The sequence below is a fragment of the Ptiloglossa arizonensis genome, chromosome 3 (assembly GCF_051014685.1).
Source record: "Ptiloglossa arizonensis isolate GNS036 chromosome 3, iyPtiAriz1_principal, whole genome shotgun sequence".
NCBI classification, from domain to species: Eukaryota; Metazoa; Arthropoda; class Insecta; order Hymenoptera; family Colletidae; genus Ptiloglossa; species Ptiloglossa arizonensis.
In genome coordinates, this window is record NC_135050.1 from 17,223,163 (window position 1) to 17,241,284 (window position 18,122).

An 18,122-nucleotide genomic window follows, 5' to 3' on the forward strand; every position below is an offset into this window, starting at 1 on the left:
ATAAAAGAAAGGTAATACTTATATAAAAACTTATTGTTAGAGTACAACAAGGGAGGTAAGTATGAAAATTAAACACTGAAAAATGAATATTGAATAAAGTAATTGTGTGAAAGCAAAAAATATTTATTTCACTGGTGCAAATTAATATATTCATAAATATTGATTTTGATTATGACAATAATCTACTTAAGATTGAAAAAGTGGTAAATATTGACTACTTTACTTAAGATAACATAACAAACGTTGCACAATGAAATATATAAAAATATTCACATAATAAAATTCAGAAATGATATTGATACTGTATATTAGTATGTAGTAAGTATATTAGAAACTGAGTTGCTTTTAGAAGTTTCAGAAAAAATTATTTAAAATTATTATTCTCGTGATTTCAATATTCTCAGCATTTATTTATTTTATGTACGTTTTATTTAATTAATTTTATTAATTTCATTCATCTAACTATAGATATCAAATTCTAAGAGGAAGAAACAAAAAAACCAATATATATTTACTTAAACATAATTTTTATTTTATATACTGTATTAAAAGACTACTTAAATGTGCGCGCTTTTTATACATATTTTTGTATTTACGTTATTTAAAATCATTTCAAGTATATGGACAAATTTCAGTCTTGTAAAATATACACTTTAAATGTATTTAAATACAAGTGAAAATATTTGTAATGATTAGACTCAATTGTCTTGTGACAAGGAAAGTAATCAAAACTTTAATGTTTACTACAGTATTTAAACAATTCTAACAGAAAATGTTTATTGATAGTAATTCAATACATTAAATTGAAAAATAAATTATGTAGCAGTATAGCTACACTACTTATCAAATAATCTGCATACAGTTTTTAACTTAGTAGTTTAAGTCAAAAGTTTGAGAATTATCAAACTTTTATTATTTTTCTATATGAAAATATTACCTTTTGAATTATAATACACTAATTATGACAAAAATGTCACTTCTTCTTTTCAATTCGGCCACATTTGTAGATGCAAAGCAGAATATTTTACTTAATGTTTAAGTAATTTTTAAATTCTTAACACTGTATTGATTAGTGAAACATATCAATATGTGTTTTAACATCCGTGTGTAACCCGTGTATTATATTCATATTAATTATCCAAATTTTACTGAATTGCATATAAATGTAAAATTTACAGATAAATGAACAAAAATTTGACAAGTTAAAAGTATCATAAATGTCATTTCTCTTTTCCAAACCAAACTAATATTGAATAAACATAATTGTGTACATTATTATAAATTACACTTAATTGATGTTGTACTATAACCATATATATATATATATAATTCATTATACCATCTATCAATATAAATCATTTTTATAGTATAACATTAATCAAATGTAATTACTTATATTGTACACAATTCTTTCCATTATTTTTATTTTTATTCTACAATTTTTGTTGCACATAAATGTAATCATACAAGAAGTTCATAAAAGAAATATACTATCCCTATGTAATCTAGGTTCTCCTAGTATTATATGTCTTTATTAGATTTTATAAGTACACAAACAATCTGATTTAAACAGATATAAATAGTAAAATACTTCATTTATGAACATCATTGTACATTATATATTACATTAGAGTAAAATCATGGTTATGAAAACGAGACAGGTACAAGAATCAATATTTGTTAGAAACATAGAAGTATTTAAATATTTTTCACAAATAGTATAAATTCTCCAAATTTGCAATTTCAAAGTTTTCAACGCCCACTTACTAATTCTTAGAATTACAATTATAAAATTAACATACTTTACAAGACCACTAAATTTGTGTATTATAAATAAAATACAAATACATCACCTTGAATGCCACTATGTATATGAAATTGATTACATACACAATTATTGTTTAGCTCTATATTGGCTACAATGTACTAGTTAAACTTAATTTTTTAAAAATATAAAATAAATTCAATAAACTAAAGGGGCTTGATTTAAAAATTGACTTTAAAATATATAACAAGAATAATATTCAATTATCTAAATACTCATTTTCTTTTTTAATTTTTTCTTTTGGTTACGAGTTTCATTTTTTTTTTTAAGTGTATTCTTTTTATTTTTTAATTCTTTCTTTTAGTTACAATGTTTTCTTCACACTCTTAATGTATTACACATAATAAATATAAAATTATTTGTTCATTAAATTGTACTTGAATTTATAGAATGGAATTTCAAACATTAAAACATAATTTCACAATGGTAAAACAAGTCAAATGTTTTTGCGAATTATGCAAGATTACTATTGTTGCAGTACATTATGTATGTACATTGTTACATGTATGAAACTTTAAGAAAAAGAAGTTTTCCTTAACAGATCAACATCAACTGCATGTAATTCTATTTATTCTTCTACATAAAATGAATAACATACAATCCTCTACGAACGCTATTCTAGTATAATCTGATTGATATATATTTAAAAACTGTGTCAAAATTATTATTTAAATCAGGCATATGTAAGCTCCAGAGGTTAGACACTTTTCTTTACTCCATTGCCTTACCATGGTACAGTGAACTCTTTCAGTGTGTCATTGGCTCAAAATTGGGCCATAACAATAAAAGAGAAGTATATGAAATTTAATTGTTTAATTGTTATCTTTCCTCAAAGTGAAACTTACTTGAGCTATATTTATTGAAAAGAAATGTTCAGAACAAGTAGGATACAGTTATATTTGAACATTGCATATCTTTTTTGCTTTTTGCCAATTGCCATCATAGAAACTTTATAAATTTGAATACAGCAATTTCATAATGATAAAGTAAAAGATGTAAAACTTTTACTCATGTACATGCCTGATTTAAATCATACATTTCTGACAATTTAAGCTGACAAAAATTATTTATAACAAGAATTATATAAAAAAATCAATGTTTTACACTAAATGTAGATAGACAATTCAAACTCTGCATAAACGTACGTATATCAAGTATTAAAAAAAGTAACATTAATTTCACACAATATTTAATTAATAACTACCATACGAACAAAAATTTACAAAAATATTATTATGCAGCATTTAGATTTATTTATATTCGCAAATTTAGCCAACTATATATTTTTTAAATCATTCCATGATCTTAAACTACATATAAAGATCTACCATATCTCTTAATATTCTTTCAAGAACATCTTGAATGTAATTTACTTCTAATTACTAAAATAATTCAATGTTATAATTTTCTAAGCATTAATAATTTTAATCGGTTTCCTTTATTGTTATGAAAGTATTTTGCAATGCATTATCGTATATTTAATTTACTTCTTATAAATATACATCATTTTTATATAGATCTGTGATGCTTGATATCATCAAGAGTTTAGATTTATTATGAATCATAAAAGAATGCAAAATACACATTACACTCTTAATACTAGTGATCGTTATAATTTTATTCGGCTTTTAAGATATTTATTCTGTTATACATCTTCCTAGATCTTTTCTCAAACAAATATTTACAATTACAGTCTAATGAAATTAATGAATCACAGCAATAAATGGGACATATTCAGTATATACGCAACTTTGAATTTTTATGTAGAAGGGTACTTTTTAAATAGATAAACGTTACTAAACATTGTAATTATGTCAGTCATAGAATGAAATACAATGAATAGATGTAGATTCTATGGCTGCAAGGAATATTTTACTTAAATTCTGTATCTGTGCAGTCAAGCTATTGAACTGTAAAATGTCTTAATATTGTTACTTAAAGATGAACAATTACTTTGAATAAAAAACGTCATAATTATTTGCTTTATAACATCTTGTATATACTTGTATAAATGATTCAAAATTTAGATACTTGTACCCCTCTCTCCTACAATTTATGAACCTGATAATAATATTCATAATAGATATGAAAGCACTACATGATTAGTTTGACACGATCAATTTGATAAATCTCGGAATGCCTAACGCAGCATGCGAACGTCGTAAACATATTTCTGTTCAGAATACATGTTTTGTAAGTAGGTGATGTAACCGGAAGTGTAAACTGATATGACTCATGCATAAACACAAAATGAATTATGATCAGATGCATGACTTATTTAAGTAGTTGAATATTAATAAAAGTTTTATAAACTACCGTTTGTAACGTCCTTTTATTAATTGGAGAGCTTTTGCCATTAGTGGTGCTTTTGTTTTCTTCACACTACCAGACGCTGAGAAAACAAATTAAATTTTTTAACACAAACAAATATATTTTTCACCCTTTCATTGCTATCGAGGCGCTTGGTGAGCGCCGTGCGTTCAACTATGAAAAGCTTATACTCTTATAAGTAGTATAACTTTAACATTTTTAAAAATATTAATTATACAAGCATCTATTATAAAAAATATTTGAATTCTTAAAAACTGAAGTCAGCTTTTATGAAGGATAATTTTTCACATTTAAAAAAAATCAGACATAAAAATACTTACATGTTTTTATACGAGATATAGGTGGCGGCGGAACAGAAATATTTGTTGCAGCTGCAGGACCTCCACCACTAATTAATTTTTTTTTCAAACTAGATGCAGTATTAGGTACACAATTTGCAGTACCATACTTGGCCTGTTTTTTAAGAATATTCCTTGGAGGTTTTACAACATTATCCACATATGCAAGTTTAGTAGATCTTACAGGAACAGATTTGTCAATTGATTGTTTTATATTAGCAGTGAGTGTTTTTAGCTTTGCTTCTCTCTCATCCAAACAACGCTAATATATGATAGAAACAGTATATAATACAAATTAAATAACATTATGTTCATAATATACAGGATAGACCATTTAAATATAAATATCCAAATGTCTCTCTTCATTATTGATATACAAGAAAATTGCTCAAGAAATAGTTAAAATATTCAAGAATTCTCTTGCAGTTACTAAAAACATATCAATTTATAGATTTATAATAAATTGAAAACAACATATATTTCTTGCAACATATAATTTACTTTTTTCTATTACACTATATATGAGAGAATGTATGTAGTTTCAATATGACAAATGCCTGGCAATTACTTTGGAATTACAAGGACAATATTAGATATAAATATTACTTTATATTAAATCATATAACAAAAAAACTGTCAAATGACTAATCTCTTTTGCATCAGTTATAACATAGTGAACAAAAAATTTAAGCAAATCATTGATCAGACCTAATAAAATATAAATATATTGAAATTAGACAATTAGAGTGGTACAGTACTACAATTTCTTGAATTTGTCTTTTTACCTCCTCTAGAGATATAAAAAAGTATACAATTTTATTAATAAAAAACATTGATTCTAAAATTTAGCAAAAAATAACTTTGGAGAAAATGATTTCTTATTATTATATTGTCTTTATATATATTTTAACTTTGTTATCCCGAATAGTTTTTTCATATATCAATATGTAAAAAATATTTAAGTTGGCAAATTTATCTATGTTATAATTATATAAATGTCATAATATAATACATTAAAATTATGATAAAGCTTAATTGTTATAATAATTTCATAGAAAGTACATACCATATACATCTCGCGCCATGTTTCCATTTCCTCCCTCTGTTTATTTCTAAATTCGCGATTACTATGAAACTGCCACAAACAATCTGTATCTTCAATTAAATAAGGATTATAATGCTCCAACATAAACAACTGATCTGCTGTTGCACGTTCCAAAACAGGTTTTATTATATCAAAAGGCACACCACCAGTAAATTCAAGTGCTGTACATAGTAAACAGAAAAATTATTTAGTAAATACTTTTTGAAGTATTATATATTTAATATTTTATGATATTAAGAATTCTACACAGAAATTGTACTTTAAGTACAAAAATAATTGCAAATCTACTACTACACTGCATTGTTTCATCAATTATTTATAAATTTATTTAACAAATATCTTACCATCAATATTCTCTATTAGTACTCTTGTACACATTTCAAACAAAGTTGGTACAGATGTATAACCAGATTTATTTCCTGAATACACTTTTGTCCTGCAAAAATCAATATATTACCAATTCTGAACATCTTTACATTTAATGAAAAAGTACCTTTGATTTTTAACATAAATGACATCTGTCAAAGCTTTATCTTCTTCTTTACGATTCATAGGGTTGATGTATGGTAATGGCTTATAATTAGGACTAATTTCAGGCAGTGTAGATGCCAAATCCACGCTTAATGGTTCTAACTTTATATTTGATGATAAAAGAGATGGAGGCTGTAATTGAAAATATTATATTTCAAAGTTCATAAATTATTTAATATCTCTTGTATATAATATTTATAGTAATTTTCTTATAGTATAATTAAATAATGTAGTCGAAATAAGTTAAATTGATATAAATTATGTTGTGTAATTTAAATTACTTGTAAAGGATCGCTACTCGTCGGTTCAGTTTTTAGTAATGGTTTTTTATTATTCGGAGTTGATTGTTCTGGTTTAATCAGTTTTGCCGAACTTGAGTTTGAAGAATTACTACTACGTTTTCTAGATGGTTGGGTCATTGTGCACATACCAAGTGCCTCTGCAAAACTGGCACCTATATATAACAGTAAAATATAGATAAGCATTTATTTAAAATTTTAAAACTAAAGAACATATGTTAATACAAATAGTGTTGTAAAAGGAAGTATTTTTTTAATACACCATCATTGTATAAAAATATACTACTTTATTTTAAAAAGTTATTATAAGCATATAATAATACAGTAATAAATCAACTGTACTCAATACTTTTTAAGTAAAAAAGACAAACAATTATAAAAATATTTTTTAGATATCTTAAAAGTAATATATATTTTCAAACTAACCGGAATTGCAATCTATTCCTTCATCACCATTAATTTCTTGTTTAATCTTTACCAATTCCTTTGGTTCCTTTGACCCATGCTTGGAGTGCTTTGAATCCTTACTATTTTTACTTTCAGATTTACTTTTTCCTTCTTTACAATCCTTTTTCTTACTTCTATCTTTACTTTTATCGCGATGCTTATCACTAGAGGAACTATTATGATGCTTCGACTCTAAAGATTCCTTATTGGGATGATAACTTTCAGCTTTCTTAATTTCATCTTTATTGCAACTTGTTTGAGTTTCACTTCTATGCTTATGTTTCTCTCCATTATCTTTCAACTTGCTACTAGATGAATCAGTTCTATGTTTACCAGATATTGCCTTCAATTTTTCCTGAGAGTCTTTCTTTTCAAGTTTAATCTCATTTTTATTCAATGCATCTTTATCCTTGGGTTCTTCTTTTACTTTAATCATACTAGATGTAGCATTACTATTATGTTTTTCAAAAGTAGAAGATACATGAATTTTACCTTCATCGCTTTCGCTTTCTGAATTTCTTCTTCGTTTACTTTCCTTTCTTAAAGTATTTGAAGCATCAATTTTTCGTTTCTTCTGATTCTCTTCATTACTTTTAGATAAAGTATTACTATCGGACGATTTATTACAATATTTTTCCAAACTATCAGATTTATTATAATTCTGATGTTTGGAACCATGAACTTCATCTTTCTTAAAGGCACTTTTATTATCCTTTAAACATTCTTTTTCACTCCTCGACTGATATTTATGGCTGTGTTTGTTTCTGTCATGCTTCTTTTGCTTTTCTGTTTCACTCCCTGAACTTTTGGCAACATCACAGTTGTTTTTAGATTGAGTTTTATCAGATTTTAGTTTTGTTTCTTGTTTGGATGTGTGTTTACTACTATGTGCTATGTTTGATATTTCACTTTTTTCGATCTTGTGCCTGTGCAAATGTTTTCCAGTTTCTTCAATTTTATGTCTGAAAAATCATATTACATACATGACTCTATTTGCTTTAAGAGAACAATTATTATTTTATTGTTGTTCATTAAAAATAAAATAATAATTCTAATTCATCAAAAAGTTAAACTTAACATTCCCTTTTGGTAATACACGTTATACTTTTAAATACAACAATTTATTTGAAAATAAATATTATTCCTAATAGATTTTCACCTTTTTCTCTAAAAACAATATAAATAATATAATATCAAATTACTATTATACTACATTTATGACATTTTATACATTAAAATTATATGATATGAACTTGAACTTAAATTATGTTAAGAACATTCTTGTTTCTGCATTAATATAAATCTCAACATGAATAAGAAAATGAAACTCCATTATACCTGACAACATTTTCTTCGAATTTTGGAGATTCGCGACTGTCGCTGTAACTTTCAGGTGCATCAGGAACACATGCTTCATCTTCGTCCTCACCTTCGCTAGTTTCTTCACTAGCGACCATCACTTTCCATTTTGCAACAAGCGCCTTGGCAGCATCTCCTATACCACCTTCATATTTCCTTAAAGCATTTACTGTGCGCCCTACGCCAGTCTCTTGAAGGTGCTGTACTGTCACCGGCAAGTTGCATAACTTTGAAATACAATGTAATATCTGTAACATATTACAAAAGCGGTACATTAAAATGAATACACTAATCTTATATACATATACATCAAATAATTATGAATATCAAATATTAAACAAGAAATTGACCAAATAAAAGATGTGAAACATGGACATAAATACTAAAATTGATAAAAATAAAGTTAGTTATGGAAGGACGCATATTTTCCTAAAGAGATTACCTTTATTCCAGGAATAAAACAAAATGAAAACAAATTAGAAAAATATTAAACAAATTTATTTATATTTAGAACTAAGAATATATTTCATTCTTTTATGATGTACACGTTACATTTTTGACAATAATGCATCTGGTTTAGATATCATTGATTGTGTTTAAACATCACCGCGAGGTTATATTCAAACGCTATTAATCTAATTGAACCATCGTATGCATCGCTACAAATTCGAGGAACATGGAAATTAGCGCAGCAATACATACTCTATCCTCATTGTCATCGCATTTTTCAATATTTCGCTGATAATGCTTAATTTTATCCACAACAGACATTATTGCGGCTGCCAGCTGCTAACTGCTGTTGTCCCGTATTCATGGACAGATGGATACGACAGACGAGAAAGGTAGTTTCAATAGAAATTTACTTCTATTGGCCACGCGTTAAATTCCATTGACTGGTTTACACTCGTAATTAGATTAGGAAATAGAAAATATTATTTTATACAATGTAAATAAAAGTGATTAGTGATCATTTTTACCGATTGAATACTGTATAAGTCGTTTGTAAGAATTAACTATGTGATTAATAAGACGGAATTAATAATTAGAAATTACTATAAAATTCCTATGAAAACAGTAATGTACAGTTTATAGTAAGAAATACAATTATCAAACGAAATTAATATACAGCAAAAATGGCGAAAGGTGTATGCCAATGATTCGTTTTTAACCAGCTAAGAAGTTATAACTTATACAGCACGTTATACTTTAGCCTTATTGTCGAATCGTACGAATATGCAGCAACTATGACGTGCGAACACGTCATATAACATTTTATACTTAATATTACAATGTTTATGAATTCAGTCATATATAGAGTCAAAATACAGTTCATTAGAATATTTATACTTTCTGAGTTTTAATTAATTTCAATGTTAGTTAACCTTAAATATTGCGGAGAATGAAAAGATAATGTACATAGTGACAAGAGTTTTAACTGGGGGTAGTTAATGTAAAATAGACAAAAGTAATCATTGCCTTCATTTTACTGCACATAATTTACTTTCCAATTGTTAAAGACTTAGGAGTACGGATATTATAAATCAAAAGGAATTTCTTTCATTTTTATCTCAAACAAAATATTTTCTATGGGACTGTTTTTATCCTCTTATGGTATATCAAAACCTAAATAACGTTAAGAATATGAATATTGGTAAACATTTATATTACCATTTGTCGGTAGTTTGAAAAATAATGTTTTCATTACATCACGCTCCATCATGTGTCAAGCAATAGTATTATTTATGTCGCTATATAAGTAAGAAAACTAATTCTCCAAACACTTCAAATTATCATATTCAAGAGAAACTGTAAATGCACAATATAATTCATCGTAGTAAAGCATTATGTTTAGGTATACTCGTAATGTGTATAAAACTTAAACGTAAAGTCTTTTATATACGATTTTATGTAGAATTTTTAATTGACCCTTGCATATATAACGCGAACCCCACGTGTACGTCTAAACGCGTTTATATTTTGTCAGCTAGATTCTAATACACGATCCAACAGTACGTACGTCGACATCTAGCGTTTTCCTGACAAACTATTTCTCGACAAACTTGGACGTTTTGCCGTAGATGGTGCCACTTGTGCTTTTCGGATTATTTAAATTTTGAATTAAAAATTAAGTAACTTTTGGATTTGTGCCTCTGCACAGAGTTAAGAAAAAAAAATTAGTTTACTTACATGTAAAGTCTTTAATATACAATTTTATGTAGAATTTTTAATTGACCCTTGCATATATAACGCGAACCCCATGTGTACGTCTAAACGCGTTATTTATCTCTATTTTTTACGAAGAGTTTATATTTTGTCAGCTAGATTCTAATACACGGTCCAACAGTACGTACGTCGCCATCTGGCATTTTTCCGACGAACTATTTCTCGACAAACTTGGACGTTTTGCCGTAGATGGTGCCACTTGTGCTTTTCGGATTATTTAAATCTTGAATTAAAAATTAAGTAACTGTTGGATTTGTGCCTCTGCACAGGGTTAAAAAAAAAAAATTAATTTATTATGCCTAAATCATATCTGTACAAACATTATTATTCCTTCTTAGTTAAAAAAAATTTAGAATTCTTGACCTGATCATTCCAGCAAGCTCTCTAAATACAATTTTTAAAGCGATGAAATGTAACTTTTGAAATACAAATTTTTCATAAAAAATAGGTATGAATAACGAATTTAAACATTCATCGATTTTCAAAAATAAGAGCATATGCCGTTGATAAATATTATTTTAGTTTGAGCTTTTGCGTTATTTCCTGAAGTCAAAGTACAGTTTAAATTCTCCACCTCTCTCTAATTTTATTTCTTACGTTTAGTACTTGTCTATTTTTTTTTTTTTTTGGTATTTCAATTTAATTTTAATATTATTCATTTAAATTGAAGTTTATTTAGTTTTCTCTTTAGTTTAATTTCTTTCTTTGTCCCTTTCCTACACTAATAACAATTTTCATTGGTAAATTAACTTCCAAGCTTAGTTAAGTACTAAAAAATTACTTTTATTGTTTTTAATTTTATCCTTATCAAATCTTTTTTCTTTTCGCTTCTACTGAGCATGCGAGTGTAATTTGAAATCAGACTATTAAAATTGTACCATGTATAAATTCCAATAGACTGGAATTAAGATTATTCAAAGCGCAGTACCTCCATGATAAAAGTCACAAATTCGAATATTTTTGAAGACTTTTAACGCATATGGTAGGTAAGTTTATTCTAGGAATTTTACAACAACCCTTTTTATCGTAACTCGATTACTATTAACTAATAGTAGTAACTCGAAGCTAAGTGTCGCGTATAACGCCTGATGAGAATGGTTGGGATACACCAAGTGCAAAAGAGATAGAGTATCAGCAAACAAGTAGTCGAAACTTTAAAACGATGCTGCACACACGTGCCAACCACTAATGCAAAGTTAAAATATATTTTTCATTTATATTTTCCCGAAGTATATGATTCTAAAATTTATATCGAGGTTAAAATCCAGTCTTTTAACGAGGAATTACTAGATTGTATTCTAAAGAGAAATAAAGATCAGACCTGGAAGGAATTGCAAGTTGTATTGGAGAAGATATTTTAGTCAGTCATTGCAAAACTTGGAATTAAACAAAAATTATTCAATAGTATTTATATTTTACTTACTTTTGGTACCACATCCTCCTTAATTCGGGTCTGATATTTCTCTCTGGAATATAATTTGTTCGGATGGAAATCACAAAGGACATTTCGAATCCTCGACTACTACTGATAGAAAGTAAATCATAATTTTGTCGACGATTACAAATACAAAAACGAACAGAGCGAGTGCGACTTTTGATCAAGTGTACGAATACCTAACGAATATGAAAAAAGGATTTTATTTCACAATTTTGATTCATTTTATCACAAGGGATGAACTTCTACTTGCTAGTATTAGATGTGCTAATATTAGAAAAATTTGATATTGGGTATTGTAATTGGTCAGTGTCCAAAAAGTAGGTTAAAAATACAGATCATGATTATACAATACAGGTGAGAACACCTGCAGGCGACCACGTACTTTCACCTTTTTAATTGCATTAAAAAAAAGAAAGTCGAGTTCAGCGTCACCAGCAAGGACGAACGATGATTCAAACTAAAATCTGGTAAAAACCTCTTATTTTACATTTTATAATCATACTAGACACCGAGTACAATTTATTATGATCAAAAAGATCCAGGAACAGTTTTTTTATGCGTTTATTTATGAAATACACAATAAGATCCTTAAATGGAAACGTATCCAAAAAAAAAAAAAAAAAAAATTCTGAAAAAATGAGCAATTTAAATTACTAAAATGAGTTTGAATAAAAGAAATGCGTTGTTGCTGTTTTGCACATCAAGATAATGTTCCTTTGCATTTGATGATAAAGGTAACATCAGTATTGACAAGTTGCATAATAAATGTATCTGCTTACGCAAAAGCCTTTGACTTTGTCCTTCAACGATTGACGTTTTCTCTTGTTAATAGTAATCAAATCATACATTCACTTGCAAGATCTAATTCTAAAATATAATATAATAATGAATATTAAATTATAAAATTCAATGGTAGAATCTTACCAGCAAGGATAAGAAATATACGTATACGGGCGCAGCTTTAATTCTGCAAAATTTTAGTTCCGTAACAATGTTATGTAATATTTTCGTAATGGGTGTTATAAATTTATTCGAGATTGAGAGATGCGTTAACACATTTATTGCAATTGTATAAGAATTTTATTTTCACCGAATTGAAGGTGATATTTATAAAAAAGACCCGTTAAAAAATGATGAACCTTGATAGGAATTCATCATAAGCCCGGACAACGTAAAATCTACAAATTGAACGATGCATCATTATTATAGGAAACAGAATTCTGTTATTGCAATATGAATTCTTTTACCACTCGCAATCCGCCGAAGGAAGTAAATGTCAGATAAACATTAACCAATTAGAAAATTGCACGCATTGCGTCGACAAAAGTAATTGTTACTCGATAAATAATAATTATTGTAATAAGTCAATACGACGTATACGATGTGTCGTCAATTTGAGTAAATTTTAATAATTGTGTATTTATTGCGTCAGTGTGTGCACTTAAAGGAAATTAAGTTAAGGTTACGCTGTTAATTTTTATCGCGGTAAAAAGATAATGTTCTCTATCGTTACACTGAACAGGATCCATGACGTCTAAGTAAATAATAAAAAAGAATCGTGGAGCAATGGACACCGTGCGTATTTATAATTCGTAACAGAGAAAAACTTCATTACTTCGAATCGTGTCTCCTCGTTTAATATCGAAGGAAACTACGAATGAATGATAAAAAAAAATCGCAAAGCAATGGACTTTTTGCGTATCTATAATTCTTCGTTGCTTCAAATTATGTTCCCTTCTTCAATATCGAAACGAAACTCGAGTTTCTTTATTTTTGATTTTGTAACTAGGATTGGTTTCACTTGACATCAAGAGTTTGATGTTCAATTTGTCTTCGTGTTTCTTGAAGCTAGAATTCGGCGAGTCAAATAAAATTAGTGGTGAGAAGACTGGTTTAACTCTTTCTTTCTAAGAATTGTGGCCGGTCAGGGTTATTGAGGGGTAGGTAAATCACTATGCCCCTGTCGCTGACCTTTCGACTCCTGGCCCCGCGTATGCTTCATGGTCGTCGCTCGATTTACGGTCCTTCTGTTGTTTGTTTTAAGAAGAGAAAGCGGGCCTTTCAACAAAATTTTATCAAGTATGAGTTAACCTTTAAATAACGATTCTTCGAGGAACAGCTTTCCACTTGCAAGAGATTGAAATATCGATGTATTAATTAATTACTGAAAAATCGTACTTCCGTACGGTGTTACTGTTTAATAAATTTTACATGTTACAAGATACTCTCGGGTGATTAAGTTTCGTTATTACACATAAAACACGATATTAACATAATTTTCTTATTAAATATTGTTTCACATCATCCGATAAAACTAAATGTACGACTTGAAGTTTCCTCGTGGATTTTATTCTGTTTCTATATTTCATCTGATAACAGAATAAACATGAAATATAGGATTCGGATTAAGTATCATCGCACCCATCGTACAAAATTACATATTCATGAGTGGTAACGATAAAAAAAAAAATGGCATAAATTTGAAAATTGAGAATGCAATATAAATGATTAATTAATATTTATCTACGCGCAACTATCTTCGTTTCTGGTAACGGCTTGAACATTTTTCGTACAGAATAATTGAAACGATTTCTTTCCTTCGATGATAATTTCCAAGCAAGAACGAATTACACCGTACGAGCGAATTTCAGCAACGGAAGTACACTTAATTGATTACTTAACGCGAAACGAGAAAGTTGCAATGTTAATCGTTCCGCAATTTTATAATCCGAATACTGTATTTCGATCGAAGAATCTTAATATATTTGTGCAATCTCTTTGATTTACCGTTATAAACGTAATTATCGTTATATACGCGATACGATTAAATGATATTTTCCTGTATTTAATCGAACGATATTATATAAAAGTAAATAGCGTTGTTAATTATATAAAAGGAAAATAGTAGATTCGTTCTTTAGAAAGCGTACGTCTGTCAAACTGCACGTTTACTACAATGTTTATCGACTTGAGGGATGAACAAAATAAATTTGAAATATCATTTAGTATATTTTCGTATGTATTCCATCGTGAGATACGGAGTTCCGCTTAATGTTATCTTGCGAGTGTTCTTATCGTGGTAAAAGTTCTTTAATGGTCAGAAGCGACAGAAAAGTAAAGTTTCTGATTTTCACGTTAACGTATATTTTTCTGGGATTCTTGGAAGCGAGTCTTCTGCAACTCATTGTTCGTACGAAACATACACGTACTCTGATGTATGCAATACGTATCTGTCTAAGAATCCTAGTTTATGGTGTGGCGGACAGTACATGGTTTTCAAAATTTGCGAGTCCTCTGCTCTGTGTCGCCACACCAGTTGTTAAACAATGGTTAGTACACAGCAGTTGTTAGTACATAGTTAAAACGAGCAAAAAGTGAAATTTTAGTAAATTTAGTAATATTGTATGATATTAAGGTTTTTCCGTTGAAGATAAGTCCAAACACGACTATATTCTGACTATTTTTATTTATATGCAATTGAAGGATTTTTCAAAAATAATTTGTACAACGCATAAGTAAATATACTGTCATCAATTCATTGAAAATATTCTTACAAAGGTACAGTGAAAAATATACAAGTTTTACAATAGTTCACGCGTAGCTGTAAGTTGTGTTAGTTCGAGGTAAAAATCGTTACTTACCCCGCTTTAAAGGCAACTGATCTTGATTAAGTTTCCAATGTAATTAAGCACGTGTAGAACTTTACATAATTGACAGATACCGATCAAAAACTCGATAGTCTTATGTCTCGATAAGTCTCGAATAATTTTAAGACATTTACACTAACGATGTGATGCAAAAGTATCAACTTCAAACGTAATTAAATCAAATCACTAACACCGGTTATACCATTGTAAAATTACAAACAACTGTGAGGAATCAATTGCATTCAGTGTGTTTCACATATTTAAAAGTTTTGCAATGATCGCGCCGTTCAAATTTATTTTTCAGTCGTAATGTATTTGTCCAATGACAATGTATTCACCTTCGAAGACATTTTTTCTGTTTGGCGTTTCCTATATAAATATAAAATATTATGATAATACCGACTTTAGGTTTTACATCGATATTGACACTTTTTTCAGTTAAGTAATTTCATTGTATAGCACGATTGTTCAACTAATACTTGTTTCTGTCACGTGAAATTATTTACTTTTTAAAAATGTACGAAATGACGTCTTCTAGACGGTAAATATTAACTATCACGGGTTTTCGACGTCCTAATTTCATACGAAAAATGTTATTCGCGAAAAGAAGGAAACGAGTGACAAGTACTAAGAACATGTCAGTGAAAAATAAAAAAAAATGTCTAGATATCGATTAATTTTTATTGATAAAAGTAGCTAAACGTATTTGGTTCGTAGGTGACTGAATTTGTACTTTTTTCTCTATTTTAGAATTTTATCCTTAAGGATAAAAACAGTTGTACGTTTCTGCTGTAAAAGCTAGAGTAAGAGAGATGGTTACGTGATGGTTGACCTCGTGTAACCTTGAATGATTTTCATTTATGGGTCATTGTACTTATCTTGAAACGCTCTATCAGAATGTATCAACGTGGCTTGCGTACTTGTTGTTTCTTGGTGACTAAAGGTTGCAATGGTTAACTTTAATATTACCCTCGTATCCTTTAAATTGGCAATTCGATCCAGAGATTTTTAATTTAGACCGTCTGTGTTTTAATTTAAAACACTATTTAAAATAAGTATCATACTTATAGTATATATAGCAACGTCTTACGACGAGTTTCTTTATCGATCAACTTCAACGACCATCCTGGAACACGTCACTCTGATTTCAGAATCTTGATCCGTGAAAGTTTGTTTCTCATAACTAAACTCCTCCGATTGAAGGTTTCTACCGATTTAGGGCCTGCCAACCTTGAAATCCCTATATTGGTTACATATTATTACCAAATGCTTGTTGCAACACACAAAAAGTCCAGTGAATGTATTTAAAACAAAAACTGCTCGATCAAAGTCGACATTTCAGGGCAAGGTAAAGAGGCACAAACATGTCTCCATATTAGGACGCATAACGTTTAGATAAATAGGTAGGATTAGATAGGCCAATGACACAATAATCACGTAATAAGCAACGAATGTATCCGCTACACTTAACTTATACGATAACGATGCATTTGTTGGTAATACTATTTCGTTTCATAAGTCCCCGTGTTTGTATAATACATTTATGTAAATTTTATTTCAGGAGAACGTGTACACATTTACAGAAATCATCCACGAAATGTTCTCGTAGGTTTTATTCCTATTTCTAAATTGACTTGTCGGTGATCTATTCGTAGAAAATAATTTATTCGTTTCCTAGTTTACCGTTGGTTTCGATATGTCAAATTATAAGAATTTTTTCAAATGGAAATAAAATTAATTTGATCGAAACAACTGTTGCACACTCTATAAATAAATTAGATAATTTTAGTTCTTTTTATCGGAAGAAACAAATTGAAGAGACAGATATTGCGTACAAATGTGGCTGTAATTTAAATCAATATGAATAAAAAACACTAGAAAGTTGACAAAATTATACCACCTGAAAGAAAAGAAATTAATTTTCTTCGTCGAATTTTATAGCTTCTTCGCACGGCAAAACCTTTTTTCGTTAGGGCGTTAGAAACGTTTACTTTATGCGGGTGTTAAAATTGGAAGCAATAGGTTTATTAGTTTCCGAAATATTACGTCAATAAACTTGAAAACTATCGTTCCGAAAAAAAAACCGGCTTTGAAGTTTGCCGTAAGCGTATAGAGTATACAGAAAATTGAATTGAGGTCAAGGTCTTGCAATAGTGTCAATTTTTTATATTTCAACGCGATTTTTTCTGCGAAAAAATTTATAAAACTTGAATTATTTAAAAAATGCTTCTCTACTTTAAAACTAGATAAACTTCTTAACACAACATGGCAATCTTCCCATTACGTGAACTGTTTCGAATTTCAAAGTGATTGCTGTACAAAATGCCGAAGAAGCCAAAATTATAAAAAATTTGAACAAATTCATTGCATTTTCTGTCAATATAAACATACTGAATAATAAAAATTATACCGACGACCAGGGGAATCAACTGCGATTCACTTGGAATCGTATCCACTGTAAGGAAAAATTGAAGAAGTCTAATATGTATTTGCTAATAAGAAGAAGTTCAACTTAGAGGGGCTCGATGGTTGAAGTTGCCCATTATTTTTATGATTTGCAGACAAAGGCTACTTTTAAG

The 18,122-nt window shown here is 28.5% G+C and overlaps 1 protein-coding gene across 1 annotated transcript; it reads right to left on the bottom strand.

The window, feature by feature from the left end:
* Positions 1 to 3,445: 3,445 nt before the first annotated feature.
* Positions 3,446 to 9,427, bottom strand: Eloa (transcription elongation factor elongin A). The gene is made up of 9 exons (XM_076306350.1): positions 8,938 to 9,427; positions 8,215 to 8,483; positions 6,856 to 7,838; positions 6,412 to 6,584; positions 6,093 to 6,262; positions 5,944 to 6,035; positions 5,561 to 5,760; positions 4,477 to 4,756; positions 3,446 to 4,217 (listed from the first exon to the last, which is right to left on the bottom strand). Exons 1-9 carry the CDS (start codon positions 9,004 to 9,006, stop codon positions 4,138 to 4,140), a joined length of 2,316 nt encoding a protein of 771 aa, XP_076162465.1. The 5' UTR covers positions 9,007 to 9,427; the 3' UTR covers positions 3,446 to 4,137.
* Between the last annotated feature and the right edge of the window lie 8,695 nt (positions 9,428 to 18,122).